General features: G+C 48.4%; 1 protein-coding gene across 1 annotated transcript; it reads left to right on the top strand.

Annotated features, from left to right (window-relative positions):
• Positions 1-2,287: 2,287 nt before the first annotated feature.
• LOC144161725 (putative protein phosphatase inhibitor 2-like protein 1) lies at positions 2,288-16,126 on the top strand. The gene is made up of 4 exons (XM_077692336.1): positions 2,288-2,514; positions 8,252-8,422; positions 12,442-12,524; positions 15,818-16,126. The coding sequence occupies exons 1-4, from the start codon at positions 2,288-2,290 to the stop codon at positions 16,072-16,074; spliced, it is 738 nt and encodes a 245-aa protein (XP_077548462.1). The 3' UTR covers positions 16,075-16,126.
• Positions 16,127-16,598: the final 472 nt, after the last annotated feature.

Genomic DNA, 16,598 nt, shown 5'->3' with positions numbered 1-16,598 from the left:
GTAGACTTTCTATATACAACAGTCAATAGACGAGTAAACATACATTCAATAGACGTTTTACAGACAACTGTTAATAGAATGTAAGATTATATGGGATAGCAATAAAGTTGGTAGGATGTCAACAGAACGTCTACAGAATGTAAAGAAGCATTTTTGTAAGGGGAGGCTGCACTTCGCGCTGCTCACAAGGAGATCGTCAGCTATTTTTTGTTTGGAGGTTTTCGCTGCGACAGAAAAAGTTCAACCTGGCCCTCCTGCCCCGGCACGAAGGAATGGACTTGCACTTCCAGCTTGACTTCCAGCTTGGCGCATTGAGCGTCGTCTGCTATTTGTAATTACTGAGTATGGGCGTAAATCACACACATGGAATGCCTCGTAAAGGTCACCTCCAGGCTCAAGAATTATCGACATAAAAAAGTCATTGGGGTTATCTACACTTTGCAAGACGCACCGCTGCAGAACGACAGAAATCCATGCACAACTACGCTGCGCTGACAGCCACCGGCATTCCACTGGCGAGCGGTTCGCCACGGGCGGCGCTGTTCACTGAAGCGACCATGGTACCATACAACGGCCGCCCGGTCCCTGTAGCTTCTCGAGATCACGGAAAAAGTTCGTCCGATCAAGGTTGGTTTTGAAGCAGCTCATAATGTAGTGATCAATGTCACCAGTCACACTGCACAAGGGGCACAAAGGGGATGAATTCTGAATCCCTAAATCAGAGCTGGCCAGAGTTGCCTCTTATACAGCCCATAGCGCGAACGTACGTGTTTCTGGTGATCTTTGCAAAGGCGTGGCCTCCGCGATCGAAACGACGGCGAAGAACTGCGTGCCGCCGAGCCTATCGCGGAGACCACGACCGAGGGGTCAGGTGGTACGGCTGGAGGGACTGGGAGAGGCCTTCGCCCTGCAGCGGATACAAACGTGCCTGTGATGATGATGGGCCTTTTAGAGGGAATATTTTTTAAGGGCGAAGCACCTTAGGACCTCGCTTTGTCCGGGGCTTGGCGTCCGTGTACACAGTGTTCCGCATGCGCGAGGAGCATTGGATTGAAATGGATTGGATTGGATTTGACTGGATTGGATTGGATTGGAATTGTAAATACTGTACACACGCGTTGTCACTCATTTACATGCGCGAGTGGACAATGCCACGGGTGAATTGTATGTACTGTACACACGCGTTGCCACTCATTTACATGCGCGAGTGGGCAATGCCACGGGTGATTTACCGTAAGAACGATCCCCAGTGCTTCGCCCACTCGTCAAGATTCACTTCGTGGAAATGCGTGAATTTTTCCGAACACGATTGGTCGATGCCCTGATTGCGATATTCACCGAGGAGAATCACCATCATCATCACGTTCGTCTGGGCAGCGTACTTGACAAACCCACCCGCCGCGGTGGCTCAGTGGCTAAGGCGTTGCGCTGCTGAGCACGAGGTCGCGGGTTTGATTCCCGGCCACGGCGGCCGCTTTTCTGATGGAGGCGAAAAGCAAAAACGCCCGTGTGTACGAGATTTCGGCGCACGTTAAAGATCCCCAAGTGGTCAAAATCAATCCGGAGCCCTCCACTACGGCGCGCCTTATCGCCTGCGTTTCGTCGGCGCGTTAAACCCGACAATCAATCATTACTTGACAAACCTCACCGCCAAGACACAACCCGCGTGCACATCTTTTTCTCGTCGTACGAGAGGAACCGCAGAGCCAATGACTGTGTTAATAGGCTAAAGCGACCTGAAAAATACCAAATTGTCCTTGTTTCTAAAATAATGCGTTAAAATGTTACAGTGGAAATTTTAGAACCACTGGGACTAGAGAGGGTTGATTTAGCAGTTTCTTAAGACAGTGGAAGGGGTGTTACAAGGGAACCAATAGATGGCGCTAGTGGGAACGCGTCTACGAAGGAACGAGCCACTACATCATCATCATCACCATCATCATCATCGCCAGCCTATATGCGCCCACTGCAGGGCAAAGGCCTCTCCATCAATCTCCAATTATCCCGGTCCTGTGCTAACTGCGACCAATGTACCCCCGCAAACTTCTTGATCTCATCTGCCCATCTAACTTTCTGCCGCCCCCTACCACCATCATAATCATGATCATACTCATCATCATCATCATCATCTAGGCGGCCAGGTTAGTCAAACACGTGTCCGGGCGGAGGCGAGCCTGTACTGTTCTGCAATGAAAAAAATATTCTTGGCCAATCCCCCTGAGTAGGTATGCGCCAGTTTATGGACCACCACCGCCATTATCACCGTCGTGATCGGCGGTATGGCGGTATGCCGGGCCCGGCGAAAGGGACGGCTGGCGGCGGCCAAGGGGCCGGCCCGTCGCAGCCGCCAAACAAGCCCGGCGCCAAGAGGACCGGCTCGGAAGGCAAAATTACCGCAGGCGGCTCGAATGACAAGCCGCAGGACGACAGCAAGCCCTATCTGCCAGCGAGGTCGTCCGAGTCGAGGATGAGCACTCATAGCATCCTCAAGGTTGGCAAGAAGACGACCAAGCCGTGAGTGTGTAGTGGGACCGTTTGTGCGTCGTAAACCTTTGCGCCTATGGGACCTTTGTCCGGAGTGGGATGGCCTGGCGTATACGTACGTGCCCTGGGCGTTGGGCTTCTCGCAACACGTGAGCCGGTTTTTATTCCGGCTGCGTATTAAGGCCCAACCACATGCAGCGTCCTTTCGGCGTTTTCTTGCGTCGACGTCGTCCCGCGTCGCGTCGTTAAAAAAATGGCTGCGGCTTGGATATGCAAAGCAAAAGCTTGGCTTAGTCTGGTTGAGTCGTGGTTAACCTTTGCTTTAGCTGTATTGCCGACCACGTCTCAAAGCCGTTCGGTTTCGTGCAACGCTCACAGAAGGAGGACAGACAGACAGACAAAATAAAGGGCTATAAAATAAAATAAAAGCCTAACCCGTACCACATACGTATCACGGGTGACGCCAATTAAAAATAAACAAACTGGACCGAAGTCAAAAAGAGTTTTTACGAGACAGGAAAACAAGAAAGAAAGAAGAGAGATCTATCACGCAAAGCCGAGCCAAGGGAGGGGAGGCAATCAGCGGTATTTAAAAAAAAAACTAATGTGAAAGCTCTGTTATGAATACCCATGCCGTTCTGCATACATGTGACCTTGATATGCAAACATATATGCAGTTTATGGTGCTTCCTCGATGGTTTTTCCTCGATGATGCTTCCTCATGCTCAATGTTGACTCCTCTTGATCAGTTGATCATTTTTCCGTCTTCGTTCCCTGCCGTGATCCGATCTGCATCTTCCCCTGTCCTGCTGTCCCTTGTGCCCTGGTAGACCTTCTGTAAAACTCAGAAACTGATTAATTCCCCCCCAACCCCTTTCCCGTGTTTTTCCTCCCCTTTACTTCATAGTAGTCCTTGCTGTTACTGATGTTCTAACCTGAACTATCTTGAATGTGGTTTCACCTCGTTTTTGTTACTGATATCCCTACCTGAGCTATCTTGATTGTGGTTGCAACTCGTTTTTCACGGAAATTTGTTAGACTTCCGCTACTTCCCACTCCTCCAACTTATACTCCCTTTATACTTTGTACTTCCTACTTTATTTTACACTATTGCTCCTATGTCGTGTTTATCGCTCATTATCAGTAATATATGATCTCGTTCAGCCCGTTACGCGTTTATATCTGCCACCTAACCTCAGATATTTTCAAGCGGGTGCGGCCACTCTAACCTCTTCCTCTGTTCCTTAAACCTTACTGTACATATATAGTTGTACCCTTTTACAATAGTTTTTTCCCACCCCCTTTTTAACCCTTCCTAATTTCCTGTGTGCATCTTTTTACGTGGTCTTCTATTTTTGTTAAAAGAACACTAAAACACACCAATAGGTCCACAATTGTTATTGTGCCCTCCTGAGGGACCAGCCCTGGTTGATATTCCAGTTTTAATCCCTGCCCACCCTGTTTACAATATTTCCCACTACTCTAATACAATTCCGTGCTCTTCTCCCCAAATACCCTTCCCAAGGGGGAGGGTATTTGTCCACCTCTTGCCACGACATGTACCTTCCACAGGAGGAGGACAGGCGAACGCGGCGTTCATTCATGGAAAACGCACCGTTCTCTTTTCCGGGCCTTAGACGAGTCACGTTGCCCAAAACGAACCAGCGCCGCATGCATGGGAGGCTGCGGGGGTGGTTGGCTGCCTCGGCCGCAGCGGTGGTGGCGACCGCTGTCGGCGCCCGCAGGCGCCAACACCCGGACCGGTGAATCACGCGATGTGCTTCGAGGGGCGTGTCGCCGGGGGCGTGTCTCCGGTCAAAAGGTCATTTGCGCATCCTCCACGAAATCGCTGCACGAAAATTGGGCCCATCTCCCCGCGAGGGGGACTCGAGTAAATGCGCCGCATAGGGGGTGGGTGTATTGCGTTAACGTTTAGTGTTTGGGGAGTTGGTGGTAGTGAATGCGTTGTATCAGCAGCTTCTTGACGTAGTTTGAATGAGTCAAGGATATAAGGCGCGTTCGTAGCCTCCAATTCTGCGTCGGCTTTGTGGCGCAGTGGGTAGAACACCATGTACATTGCGTTCCGCCGGCAGGGTCGAGGGATCGAAACCAGGCGCCGGATAGTATTTTTGTTTATATAGTGTAGGGGGAGGGGCGCGGACTACGACTACGGACGTCAACGCGGGTGACATCGTGAGTTACTGAAATGCTCTGCATTTAAAAGTAGTAAAGCTTTGCTTTAAAATGCATGGCGACGCGAGCGGACGCGCGAGCAACGCTGTTGTCTACGCTCGCCAGATATTGGCGTCGACGCAGCGCGAGAAAGCAGCGGAAAGCGGGCAGCAGCGGTCGGGTTTCCAGTCCTTCTCGTGGTTTGGGGTCATTCCTTTCAGCAGAAAACAATCAATTTCGTTTTAACTTAATTCGGCTGCACTGAGACAAATTGCAAACTATTTCTGTTCGAAAGCGCTCATTCATTTGTGGCTTGTGTGGCTTTCATCGGGGAGACCGGGTTAAATAAGGGAGCTCTGGCTAGGTCGCTTGTAATATTAGCACGATGGGGCTTGTCTGCAAGATTGGTGCGTGACGACCAAGCCTTATCAAAGCCAGAATGCTAGCGGCGCATTACACTCCATTCGTGGACACCGTGGCTTGCGTAGGGGAGACCGAGGATGTGCGATAGCTTTTATTGTTTCAAATAAAGGAACTGTGCACGGTTACATCGTCTGGAGTCCTAGCATAATTGTCCTCGGCTCTAAGATTGGTGCGTAAGAAACAAGCGTTACCACGGCTCAAATCTCTCAAACACGACCAAAAGAAAACACACTCGATAATATTCGTTACAGATTCTGTTAGGGTACCGAATTCTTGGCCCACCTAGAAAAAAAATTAATCTGGCGTGGTCGAGCGGTTGGGCGCCTGAGCGCTGGGGTTTTGTTTTGAAAGTCCATGGTTCGAATCTTGGCAAAAACTCAGTTTTTTTTGGCAATGAGGGTTTCATCAGCTTTTTTTACACGGCAAACAAAGGGTGCCAGAGTACCTTGCCTTTTCACCCACGAGTGTCGTTCGACGGTAAACACAGTATCAATTGCTGAAATTGGCTTTGCTTAATCTTTGAATTCATGAAGCTGGAATCGGTACATAGCGCCAAGGTTAAATAAAGTAGCAAGTAATGTTGTGCGAAGTGCGTCTTCGTTCATCATCCTATGTTATTTTGTTCAGGTTTGACGGTAATGGCTTAAAATACCGTCAAATCTGATCGAATTTTCGTAGCTCAATTATCCGCCGAATCTTTTTTTTTTTGTCTCCCTACTCCTGGACGCGTTCCTTGTCAACAGTTCTGTTTACTCGCGTCATGTGCCCGTTCCAACTTCGTCTGTTTTTATGTTCGCTTGGGCTGGGAGTTCCTCAACTTGTGTCTGTCCTACCCCTACCTTTACACCAATCGTCCATCTTTCCGCGATTCTGGGCTTATCCGAACTTTCCTTTCAATACTTATTTATTTGTTTACTTGTTCGTTTCTTCATTATTTATAAGTGGTCACAAACAGCGCTGGACCTTCTCGGGTGATGGGCTTTCTTATACAGAACACACAAAATAGATGTATATAACTGAAGTTAGCAATTAAAACGTTTGTAAAAACGATATGTTGTACCGCAAGTTTGCGTCCCGTGAGTTAGCGGAGGAAGTAGGCCTTGACAGCACAACACGCTATTCAGTGTCAGAGGTACAGCACCAACAAATTCTGTTCAAAAAAGGGTCAAGATTAGCGTGCAGTAGTCTTCTCGTTTAAGTTATACGATTAGCACGCAGTTAGCCTTCTCGTTTGAAGTTCTACGATTAGCATGCAGTTAGTATTCTCGTTTGAAGTTATAAGATTAGCATGCAGTTAGTATTCTCATTTGAAGTTATACGATTGGCATGCAGTTAGTCTTCTCGTTTGAAATTTTACGATTAGTATGTAGTTAGTCTTAGTTAGTCTTCTTGTTTGAAGTTTTACGATTAGTATGCAGTTAGTCTTCTCGTTTGAAGTTATACGATTAGCATGCAGCTAGTCTTCTCGTTTGAAGTTATGCGCACACTGTACACCACCCCGTACTGTGGCTTCACACGCTGATTTGTCCTTTTAGTCTACGAACAGTGTCTATGTCCTTTGCCAATAGTCGGTAAAACGTACTGACGCCATCTGCTTTCTGGTACAGCTCGTACTCCTTAGAAAACGGAACATGATCCCACGTTTCAGCGTTAGAATGTTGGGCCTAACTATTATCTTCGGTGTTCCCAACTGTTAGTGGACAGGGAAAAACAAAATAGCAATGTGGTGATCTTGGAACAAAAGCCTTTTTTTTTTAATTTTTTCGGACATACGTCGGGCTATTATTTGAGTGGTAGAAACACTTCACCAGTCAGTATTTTTCGGGCGACCTGAGAGAGAGAGAGAGAGAGAGAGAGAGAGAGAGAGAGAGAGAGAGAGAGAGAGAGAGAGAGAGAGAGAGAGAGAGAGAGAGAGAGAGAGAGAGAGAGAGACTATTTAGTGGCCCGACAATTTCTCAGACGGTCGGTAGCCGAATCCAGCTTGGGTCCGACTGCGGCGTTTATGGCCGGGCCGTTCATGAATGAGGTGCATCCGGTGGCGTGCCTCGCTGAAGCCCCGGATATCCCCGGAGGACCCGCACGGATCGGCAGAGCCACGAGAGCCATCTGGATGTCCTTGTCGGGGCTGAGCAGCGCGGCCTCCCAGCCTGATTCGTCGCGAATAAAACTGTTGGCGTGCATAGTGGGGCACTTCCATAGTATGTGTTGCATGTTTGCCCAGTCTCGGCAGGAAGGACAGAGCGGGCTGTATAAAGTAGGATATATTCTGCTGTGCAGTGCGGCCGAAGGGAGGGTGCTCGTCTGGATTTGCCGTAATATGGTCGCTTATGGTGTCGAGGGAGTGAGGAGTGCGGGTGCGGATAAATGCGTCTAGTGTCCTTGTAGTGAGTCAGGATATCTTGAAAACTGAGGACTCCCAAATTTGTTTGTTGCAGTTGTTGCAGTTTGTTGCAGTTTGTTGATTTCGGAAGAATAAGTTGCTTTGATTGATTGAATATGGGGTTTAACGCGCCGACGCTACACATGATGGGGCGCGCCGTAGTGGAGGGTCCCAGAATAATTTTGACTAGCGCCACTAAATAAACGCTTTAGAGTATCGGCACTCTTTTCTGTCATTGTTATGGGCCGCCAGGATTTCCATTGCTCGGTCGGCACCACGTCATATTTGTTTACATATGGGCGCAGCCATTTTGTTTCTGGGCTCCTTTCCTCTCTCTCTCTCTGCTGCGCGGATGCTAGAGCGGCCGGTCACACTCTGCCCGTCACAACCGGCGGTGGTTTCGTTGGGAGAGATGGCAACACTGCAAGCCAGAAAAAATGGCCCCCAGATGCTACCGGGTGCACGAAGTGGCGATACTTTTCAGCGTAGCTTATTTAGTGACGCTAATTTTGACCACCTGGGGACGTTTAACGTGCGCCCAAATACCGAAAACACGGGCGTTCTCGTTCTTTGCCCCCATCAGAGAAGCGGCCGCCACGGCCAGGAATCGAACCCGCGTCCTTTGGCTGAGCAGCACAAAAGAACTAAGTTCGAAGTCTCCTTGCTTGCGGCTAGGTTCTCTTGTTTGAGATACGTAGTTCACTGGCGAAATGCGGGTTTGTGATATACATCAATGGGTTCGACCGATTACAAGATGGCGTTGGCGATGACCACCGCCTCTCTCTTGTGCAGCGCGAGCGCGGCGCATGCGGACGTGAATTGGAACGAGGAGAACATTAAGGAGACCTTCCACCCGGAAGGCAAGGACTACGGCAACATTCCGGTGGACGAACCCAAGACACCCTTCAACTACGACATGAGCCAAAACCAAGGACCTGTCAGTGCCGACGTCCTCGCTCAGAGGTACTATCACATGGCGAGTGAACTGTAGCACGGGAACTACGGCTCTTACGAGCTTTGCTGTTAGAGAGACCATGAATACAAAATGCACCTGCGTTCAATTTGAAAGAAATAGCCTTTGGTAGCTCACTCGGTGCTCTTCCAGCCATAAAAAACGTTTTAGTGCGCAGTACTTTGGTTCCCGCTACTGTAGTTTGACGGCCGCGTTGGGCCTCGTTATTGAGCGAACGAAGGGAGAACTGAAGGCAAAAATAAAAACGGGGCAGTAGTGTGGCGAAGGTGTGAAGAGGAGGGCGGTGTGCCGAGACGCTCCGCGGTGGCGACACATGGCGGAAGTGTGAGGGGGAGGCAGGGAGAGGGTGGTGGCGACGCGCTGTGAGATGGCGTCGTAGCATCACGTGCCGTCGTGCGCTCGACGATGATGCGTTCACTTTTCGAGACGCAGCTCGCGGTCCCTTCCCGAGACGCAGACTGCGCTCACTTCCTGAAACAGTTCGCGCCGCCGACGCAGAGTCTTTCCATCGCTGACATTTAGGCGGGAGGTTCAAACACGTTTGACAACAAGATGCTCGGCGGCGGCGACGCGCTGCGAAGTAACGGCAGAGTCACGCGTGTTGCCGTGCATTCGCTGATGACGCGTTGACTCGCAACTACAGATTTTCCTGATCAGTTTAATCCAATTGCCTCACAATTTAATCCAGACACCAGCGAATTTATTCCAGGTGCCATCTAATTTAATCCAAGTGCCAACCAATTTAATCCGGTCGCCAACCAAATTAATCCATCTGTCACAAGGTTGTTCAGGAGTGTTTGGTGCAAAATCAGGCGGAGCTTTGCGTACTTTGTTGAGCGTGGTGTGGTGGAAACGTGGTGTTTCTTGGTCCATTATGTGCAAAATATCTTATGCGTACTAGCACGCTCAGACCAAGAAAGCAGACCTTTTTGACCCGTTGGGGCCGCGTGCTGTGAACTGATCGTCGCGAAAGCGCCGTCGATAACTCACGTCAAAAGGATCGTTTGCTCCTCGCGTAACAATACGCTGGAAAGTCTGCTGGCGTAAGTGGGCGTAACAATACGCGAGCAGACGATACATCTGACGATCTCGCAGATGGTCAGCATACGGCACCAACGAATCCAATAATACCGCTCTCCTGGTCTGCGCATGTTTGTAAATGTCCATTAAGCTGTGCATAAGATTTGCGCTTAATGAATCAATAAATACCACGTTTTCGTCACACCACTCCCAACAAAGTCCGCAAAGCTGCGCCTAATTTCGCACAAAACACTCCTGAACAGCCTTTTGACAGCTGGATTAAATTGTTTGGCACTTGGATTAAATTCGCTCACGTCTGGATTAAATCGCGTGGCAATTGGATTGAATCCAGCGGGAAAACCTGTAGTTTTGCTAGAGTCATCGTCTAATATGTAAACTCATCACCGGGAACATGCGCACAATAAAACCACAGAAACACTGGTAAGATAGCTGCAATGAGAGTGCAGCTTCCAAAAAATCAAATTCGCTGGCACGCAATCGCGATGTGTCCCCTTTCCTCTGAATATGAAGGGCTTCTAATAGCTCCCTAGCCATTGTATTTTCACTTCTGCTTAGAAGAGTAATCTTCTCTAAGAAAGGTCTGCATTTCGACTGCAAATGACTTATTGGCCTGCACTGATCACAATGCGTCGGTAAATGCGCTCCTGTATTCTTGTTCAGTGACGAATTGTGCTCGCGTGCCCTGTCATTCACACATCTGCCCGTCTGGCCGATGTAGGCCTCCCCGCATGAAAGCGATATCTCATACACTACTCTTCCGTCACAGGGAACAAAACACTTGGCGTGCTCCTTTTCGCGTTAACACGAAAGTGTTTTATTCCAGGATTCACAAAGACTTCACTTACGTCATATCCGTCACGGAAGTGACGCCAGTGCAACGAAGCAACCGGCATGTAAAGCGTGCACCCCTGCACACAGGGTCTTCTTGCGGGGAAGCAACCTAACAAACTAAAGAGTACGTTTTACTTCGGGTTGTGCGTTTTAAGGTTTTATCTTTTAACACGAAAGTGTTTTATGCCGGGATACACCAAGATTTTACTGACGTCATATCCGTCATGGAAATGACGGCAATACACCTTTGCCGAAGCGACCCACCAGCAGGACGCTGCTCACCAAGCACACCCAAAAGACAGCCGCCGACCCGAAAATCATGCTCAGCTGCAGATTTCGCTGCACAATTCACTTTCGTGTTTTACCGATTCCTATGACAGGGGAATCAACCACACTTTTTCTCCCTTTTGGGTTTGTCAAAAATTTGCATACACAGGCGTCCAAGGTTTTGCGGAGCAGGAAACACCACAGACACTTTGCACATTTCTGCCACCTCCTTGAGGTTGTGCGTATGCACCCTATGTACATAGGGTAGGACAACTGGCATCGCCTCAGGCTGTTTCGACGGTTTCTGACGAACTTGGCCTTTGGATTTTCTTGGAAAAGCCTAGAAACGCCCACCCTAGCAGCGGTCGGGTAGCCGACCGACAGTAGTTCCTGTAGTTGAGAGTCAAAGCTCTCCGACACCGTACAAACGCACGACTTCTTCAGTGCGGATTCGAGAACCGACGATGGTTTGACCCTTCAAACTGTATTTGAATTGCCAAATGCATATGGTAGAAGCCGTTTGCGGACACGTGGGCGATAAATCCAAAAGACGTGGTCAGACGAAAATCTAAAATTGGTGTCCGAAGACTGCTGGGAGTTATGGCAAGGCTATTCGTGCGGAAATGCAAGAACCTTCCCGAGCCGACCGGAATTCTCTAAAATTACTTTGGCGGATTCAGTGTGGTTAGAAGAACGCTGTTTTTTAAAACAACTAAGAAATCATAACAGATCCAAAAACACGCATAACAATGTCATTGTCAAGCTTTAAAAGCAAGTCCCGATCGACACTGCCAATCAAAATGCCGACCTTTCTTTGAGAAGATTAGAATTCTCGGCAGAAGTAAAAACAGAATGGCCAGGGAGCTCTTAGAAGCCTTTCATATTAAGAGAAAAGGGGATCAGTGCGTCACTGACACATCGGCGCTATGCGTGCCAGTGAATTTGATTTTTTGGAAGCTGCACTCTGATTGCAGCCATCTTACTAATGTTTCTGTGATTTTCTTGTACGCATGCTCCCGGTAATGAGTTACATATACATGAGACGATGCCTCCAATAAAACTAGTTGTGAGTGAGCGCTTGTTTTAACACGAAAGTGTTTTATTCCCGGATACACGAAGATTTCGCTGACGTCATATCCGTCATGGAAGTGATGCCAGTACAACGAACCAGGCGGTCTGTAAAGGGTGCACCCCTGCACACCGGGTCTTCTTGCGGGGAAGCAACCTTTAATACTAAGGAGTACGTTATACCTAGTGTTGTTCGTTTCGTGTTTTATATTTTAACACGAAAGTGCTTTATGCCGCGATACCCCAAGATTTCACTGATGTCTTATCTGTCACGGAAAGGACGCCAGTAGACCTTTGCCGAAGCGACCCGCCAGCAGGACGTCGCTCGCCAAGCGCACCCCAAGATAGCCGCCGACTTGCAAATCATGCTCAGCTGCAGATTTCGCTGCCCATTTCACTTTCGTGTTTTACCGATTCTTGTGACAGAGGAATCAACCGCAGTTTTTTGTCGTCTTTCTGTTGCCGTTGTTGTAATTTTTATTGTAATTTTTATTGCTGTTGTAACATAATTTTTACCACTATGCTCCAACTTGCCCAACAGTGTGTTCTACTCCTGGAAGCGGAGGAGGTGTCGCCACTGCTTCGTACGCTTCCCCTAGTATCTCAATTATTTACTCGAAGTTTGCGATAAAATTGGTATCATTGTTATCTGGACAAAGTGGTCTTGCTGATGAACCAAACTTGTATTGTGTCTTTACGGCATCTTCTTGTCAGCGGATGCCGTGTCACAGCCCCATGCACCCCTTGTCGTGGTTTCCTCGTTCGGGGTTCGAATTCGTGTTTCAACCGTTTTTTCGCGCAGAATAGAAGCTGCCCGCCAGAACATACCGCACGCCATCAAGATCAAAAGGGAAGAAGACCATTACATGACAGCGAAAGAGAAAGGTCAGTATGGGTGTTGAGAAATGACACGACCATTATTTGTGGCTGCATTCTGTAGTTCGGTGAATTATCGGGGCGAATACCAGTGTCACTACAGTCCAACTCACTTATAACAATATCAATGTGCCACAAAAAGCCATTGTTATAACCAGTAATTGTTATAGCAGAGTTGAGCAGAAAAAGTTACTTTTGTAAGCATTTGGGAGTTTTCACTCGGTTACGAAACAGAAATGTAATTGTACGGCCAACCACCCAGGGTTAGCCATGCATGTGCCAACCGACTCAGCAGGGCCCCTAGCAAAGTCTCCACTTGAAATCCTTGGCTGTTTCTTTCTTTTAACACGAAAGTGTTTTATTCCCGGATACACGAAGATTTCGCTCACGTCATATCCGTCACGGAAGTACGCCTGTACAACGATGCAAGCTGCCTGTAAAAGGTACACCCCTGCACACAGGGTCTTTTTGTGGGGAAGCAACCCTTAGTACTAAGGAGTACGTTTCTCTTAGGGTTTGAGTTTGAGTTTGAGTTTGAGTTTATTTTGTTAAAATAGTACATAAACAGGCAAGAAAATGTTGGGCCAATAGCCGAAGCTATTGTTTGATTTCGGGTTTTATATTTTAACACGAAAGTGTTTTATGCCGGGATACACCAAGATTTCACTGACGTCATATCCGTCAAGGAAATGACGCCAGTACACCTTTGCCGAAGCGACCCGCCAGCAGAAAGTCGCTCGCCAAGCACACCCACGTGACAGCCGCCGACCCGCAAATCATGCTCAGCTGCAGATTTCGCTGCACATTTCATTTTCGTGTTTGGCTGATTCCTACGACAGAGGAATCAACTACAGTTTTTTTTTTGACGATTGGCATATTGCATGTTACTAAAGTGGCGTTGTTTTCTGCCTTTTTTTTAAATTTGTAATCAACAATAGCCTAGAGGAGCCCCTTTACCCCACTGTGGCTTTGTTATAATAAATAGACAATGTTGAAGAGGTGCCCTCTGCCTCCCTTATTTTCTTGGTGAGCTGACAACAGAAGAGGGTCAGTCAGAAGTCTCTTACTTCAGGTATAGCATCACTACATAAAAGGCATGAACTTTATGTGAGTGTTGGAAAGATAGAAAATGCTGCATCTTCTTTCATGCTTAAGAAGTCATGCTTGGTCGCACACCATGTACCCAAGATCTCGCACAGATCTCCAAATACTATAGCTTGCGTAGGCTCATACTGTCAAGCTCAATTGTCATAACCAATAATGAGAAAAATGACCATTGTTATAAGCAGGGTATTTTACCGTACAACATATAGGGAAGTTGACGGTGCCACAAGTGATCATTGTTATATCCAATACATTGTTATAAGTGGCATTGTTATAAGTGCGTTGGACTGTATATCTATTGCTCGGAAGCAGAGAAAAACATAACGCACTCGTAACGCACTCGTAAACTCAAAACTCGCAACTTACGAGTTTTTAGTTTCTTAATCATGTCCTTTTTATACCGGGACAGTCCCCTGTGCATTATTTTGTAGATTCTGCTTTACGTGCTTTTTTAGAACTTATCCTAAAATCAGCGTGGTCATGCATGTTCAGTCACGAGTGGTCTGTCGGACGAGGAGTAAACTTTGTCTGGCGAGAGAGAGAGAGAGAGAGAGAGAGAGAGAGAGAGAGAGAGAGAGAGAGAGAGAGAGAGAGAGAGAGAGAGAGAGAGAGAGGAGAGAGAGAGAGAGAGAGAGAGAGAGAGAGAGAGAGAGAGAGAGAGAGAGAGAGCTTGAAAACGTTTATTTCGTTTATTGAATAGCCAGGGGTAGGGGAGTAAAAGCCATCACTCTTAAAAAAAGGTCGTGGCACTTACTAACAGAACACTAACCAGTTATTTGTCCCGGTATAAACTAGGTACTTAGTGGATTTTACTAACTGGCCGTGCAGAACACGACCCCATCTTCCCGTTCTGCAAAAAGACTGAAGGCACCCTGCCGCACATACTGGTGGAGTGTACTCAGCTCAAGAATCCCCTACCTTCCTTCCCCCTCCGCCTTCCCCCCTACCCGAGCGATGGGAGACCTTAATGTCCAGCCCCGACCTGTCGGCGCAGCAAGAGCTCGCGTCCAGGGGCCAGGAGCTATTGGACTCGTATGGGACTCGTGAATAGGGTTCCACCCCGTCTGACGCCTGCGAGCGTCACCTGAAATGGGCTCAGCAAAAGTTGTTTCTCTCTCTCTCTCTCTCTCCTCTCTCTCTCTCTCTCTCTCTCTCTTCTCTCTCTCTCTCTCTCTCTCTCTCTCTCTCTCTCTCTCTCTCTCTCTCTCTCTCTCTCTCTCTCTCTCTCTCTCGTGCATAACCTAGTAAAAAGCTACGCGTGACAATTTATCGACTGAGCGTTCAGTGCAACATAGACACATTCAACACGCACATATCACACTTAGACAGCCAACAAATAAATTGTGCAAGAAAACCAAACGAAAGCACGAGGAGAGCGAGTACAACTTAGTTAACTTAGAAATACATCTGCTCTTCTTGCTTTTATAGACAGCAGCGGAAAGTCCTCAGATAGAGTCAATGGGCTTATCGAAAACATCAAATATTTTAGCGATAATTTTAGAACAATCTATTTTCGCAAAACCTTTTTAGTCGGGATTTGGAAGGGGAAAAGTGCTGTAGTTATTACGTTCAATATTTCATAGAATTTTGCTACTGTCAGTGAATCTTGGTATCAAACAAGCAGCAGTTACTGAGCGCACGGTCTCGACTAGCAACGGTTCAACACTTAGTGGAAGGACCTACGTACCGTTCTGAGAGGTAGTAAAGTTCGTAAGGAGTTGGTAAATACAGCCGTTACTACACTTTTATGAGCTTTTTTGTTAAGAGTGATATATGTGCTGCGGTTGACTATCCTGTTCCTCGCCCGAGAGATTAGGGCCTCCTGGTCTTCGATTCTGTTCAACACATACTCCCACTGCTCCGGACAAGAATGTTCTAAAGTGGTACTGCGCAAAACGGACGAAGTATAGAGACAGAAGGTACAAGAAGGACGCTGACTCGCAGTTGCGAGTCAGTGCCCGTCTTGTGCCCTCTTCCGCCGTCCGTAGTCCGTTTTGCGCCGAACCACTTCAACATGAACACCCACCGACTGGCCACTTTATTACAACTTTGTTAATGTTCATACAATCACGAAATGTGCATACACGAAATTCCATCTATTCCTTCCTTGTCGTGGTGATCGAGCAACTAACGTGGTATTTGGGACACTAAAGGCTATCCCTCGAAATGACAGTTGCTGAACACGGCCGCGCACACAGAGCACCAGCTGGAGTTCGAGAAGAAGCGAAAGATGCACTACAACGAGTTCGAGCTAGTCAAGCAGGCACGGGAGCGCCACAAGCTAGGCCTGGACGACGAAGACGAAGACGAGGACACAGAGACGGGGAAGCCGAAGGGAAAGCCTCCCGACGACAAGTCATCCAAGGGAAAGCTTCCCGGACGCAAGGCTTCCGACATCAAGGCGCCCGAAAGCAAAGCGAGCGTCGACAAGAAGCCATCCCCTTCTACCAAGTGATCTCTGCCATGCTCGTCGTAATTGCGTGATGTCTCTACCTGGGCGTGACAAGGGTAATTGTTCCCCGCATCGTGAGTACCTTGCTTTCGAGAGCGAAAGATAGTACCCCATGTCTTGTAAAGTCATTCATAATGTCGCAATGACCTTGAGCCGCCGGAGTGCAATCACGGCACGCGATTCACTGCGGAGAGGCGCCGCAGCTGCGTTCGCTCGGAACCTCGCCGATGTGGTACCACGTGACTAAGCGAGCGTTTAACCGCTGCTTCGCCAGCGCTTGGTCGCTCAGCCGCCTAAGCCCAAGTGTGGCAGTTCTGACGTCACGCCACGTGATCCGCTGCGGAGAAGCGTAGCCTCGCCGTCGCGGCACCACGTGACGAGGCGCGGCTATAAATTATGACGTAAAGAAACTAGGAGGGAGTATGACATCACGCGGCCAGCTTTCGTAAGCCAATGGACCATTTTCCAATAACGATCTGCGCATGCGCGGGCTGCCGGTCCGCCATTCTTGGCAGGCGCCTCCGGGG

This window comes from Haemaphysalis longicornis, unplaced genomic scaffold (assembly GCF_048455015.1).
Source record: "Haemaphysalis longicornis isolate Haplotype H1 unplaced genomic scaffold, Haemaphysalis longicornis Haplotype H1 scaffold_12, whole genome shotgun sequence".
Taxonomy (NCBI): Eukaryota; Metazoa; Arthropoda; class Arachnida; order Ixodida; family Ixodidae; genus Haemaphysalis; species Haemaphysalis longicornis.
The sequence above is the reverse complement of the archived record's forward strand: the minus strand, read 5'-3'. Positions and strand labels throughout refer to the sequence as shown.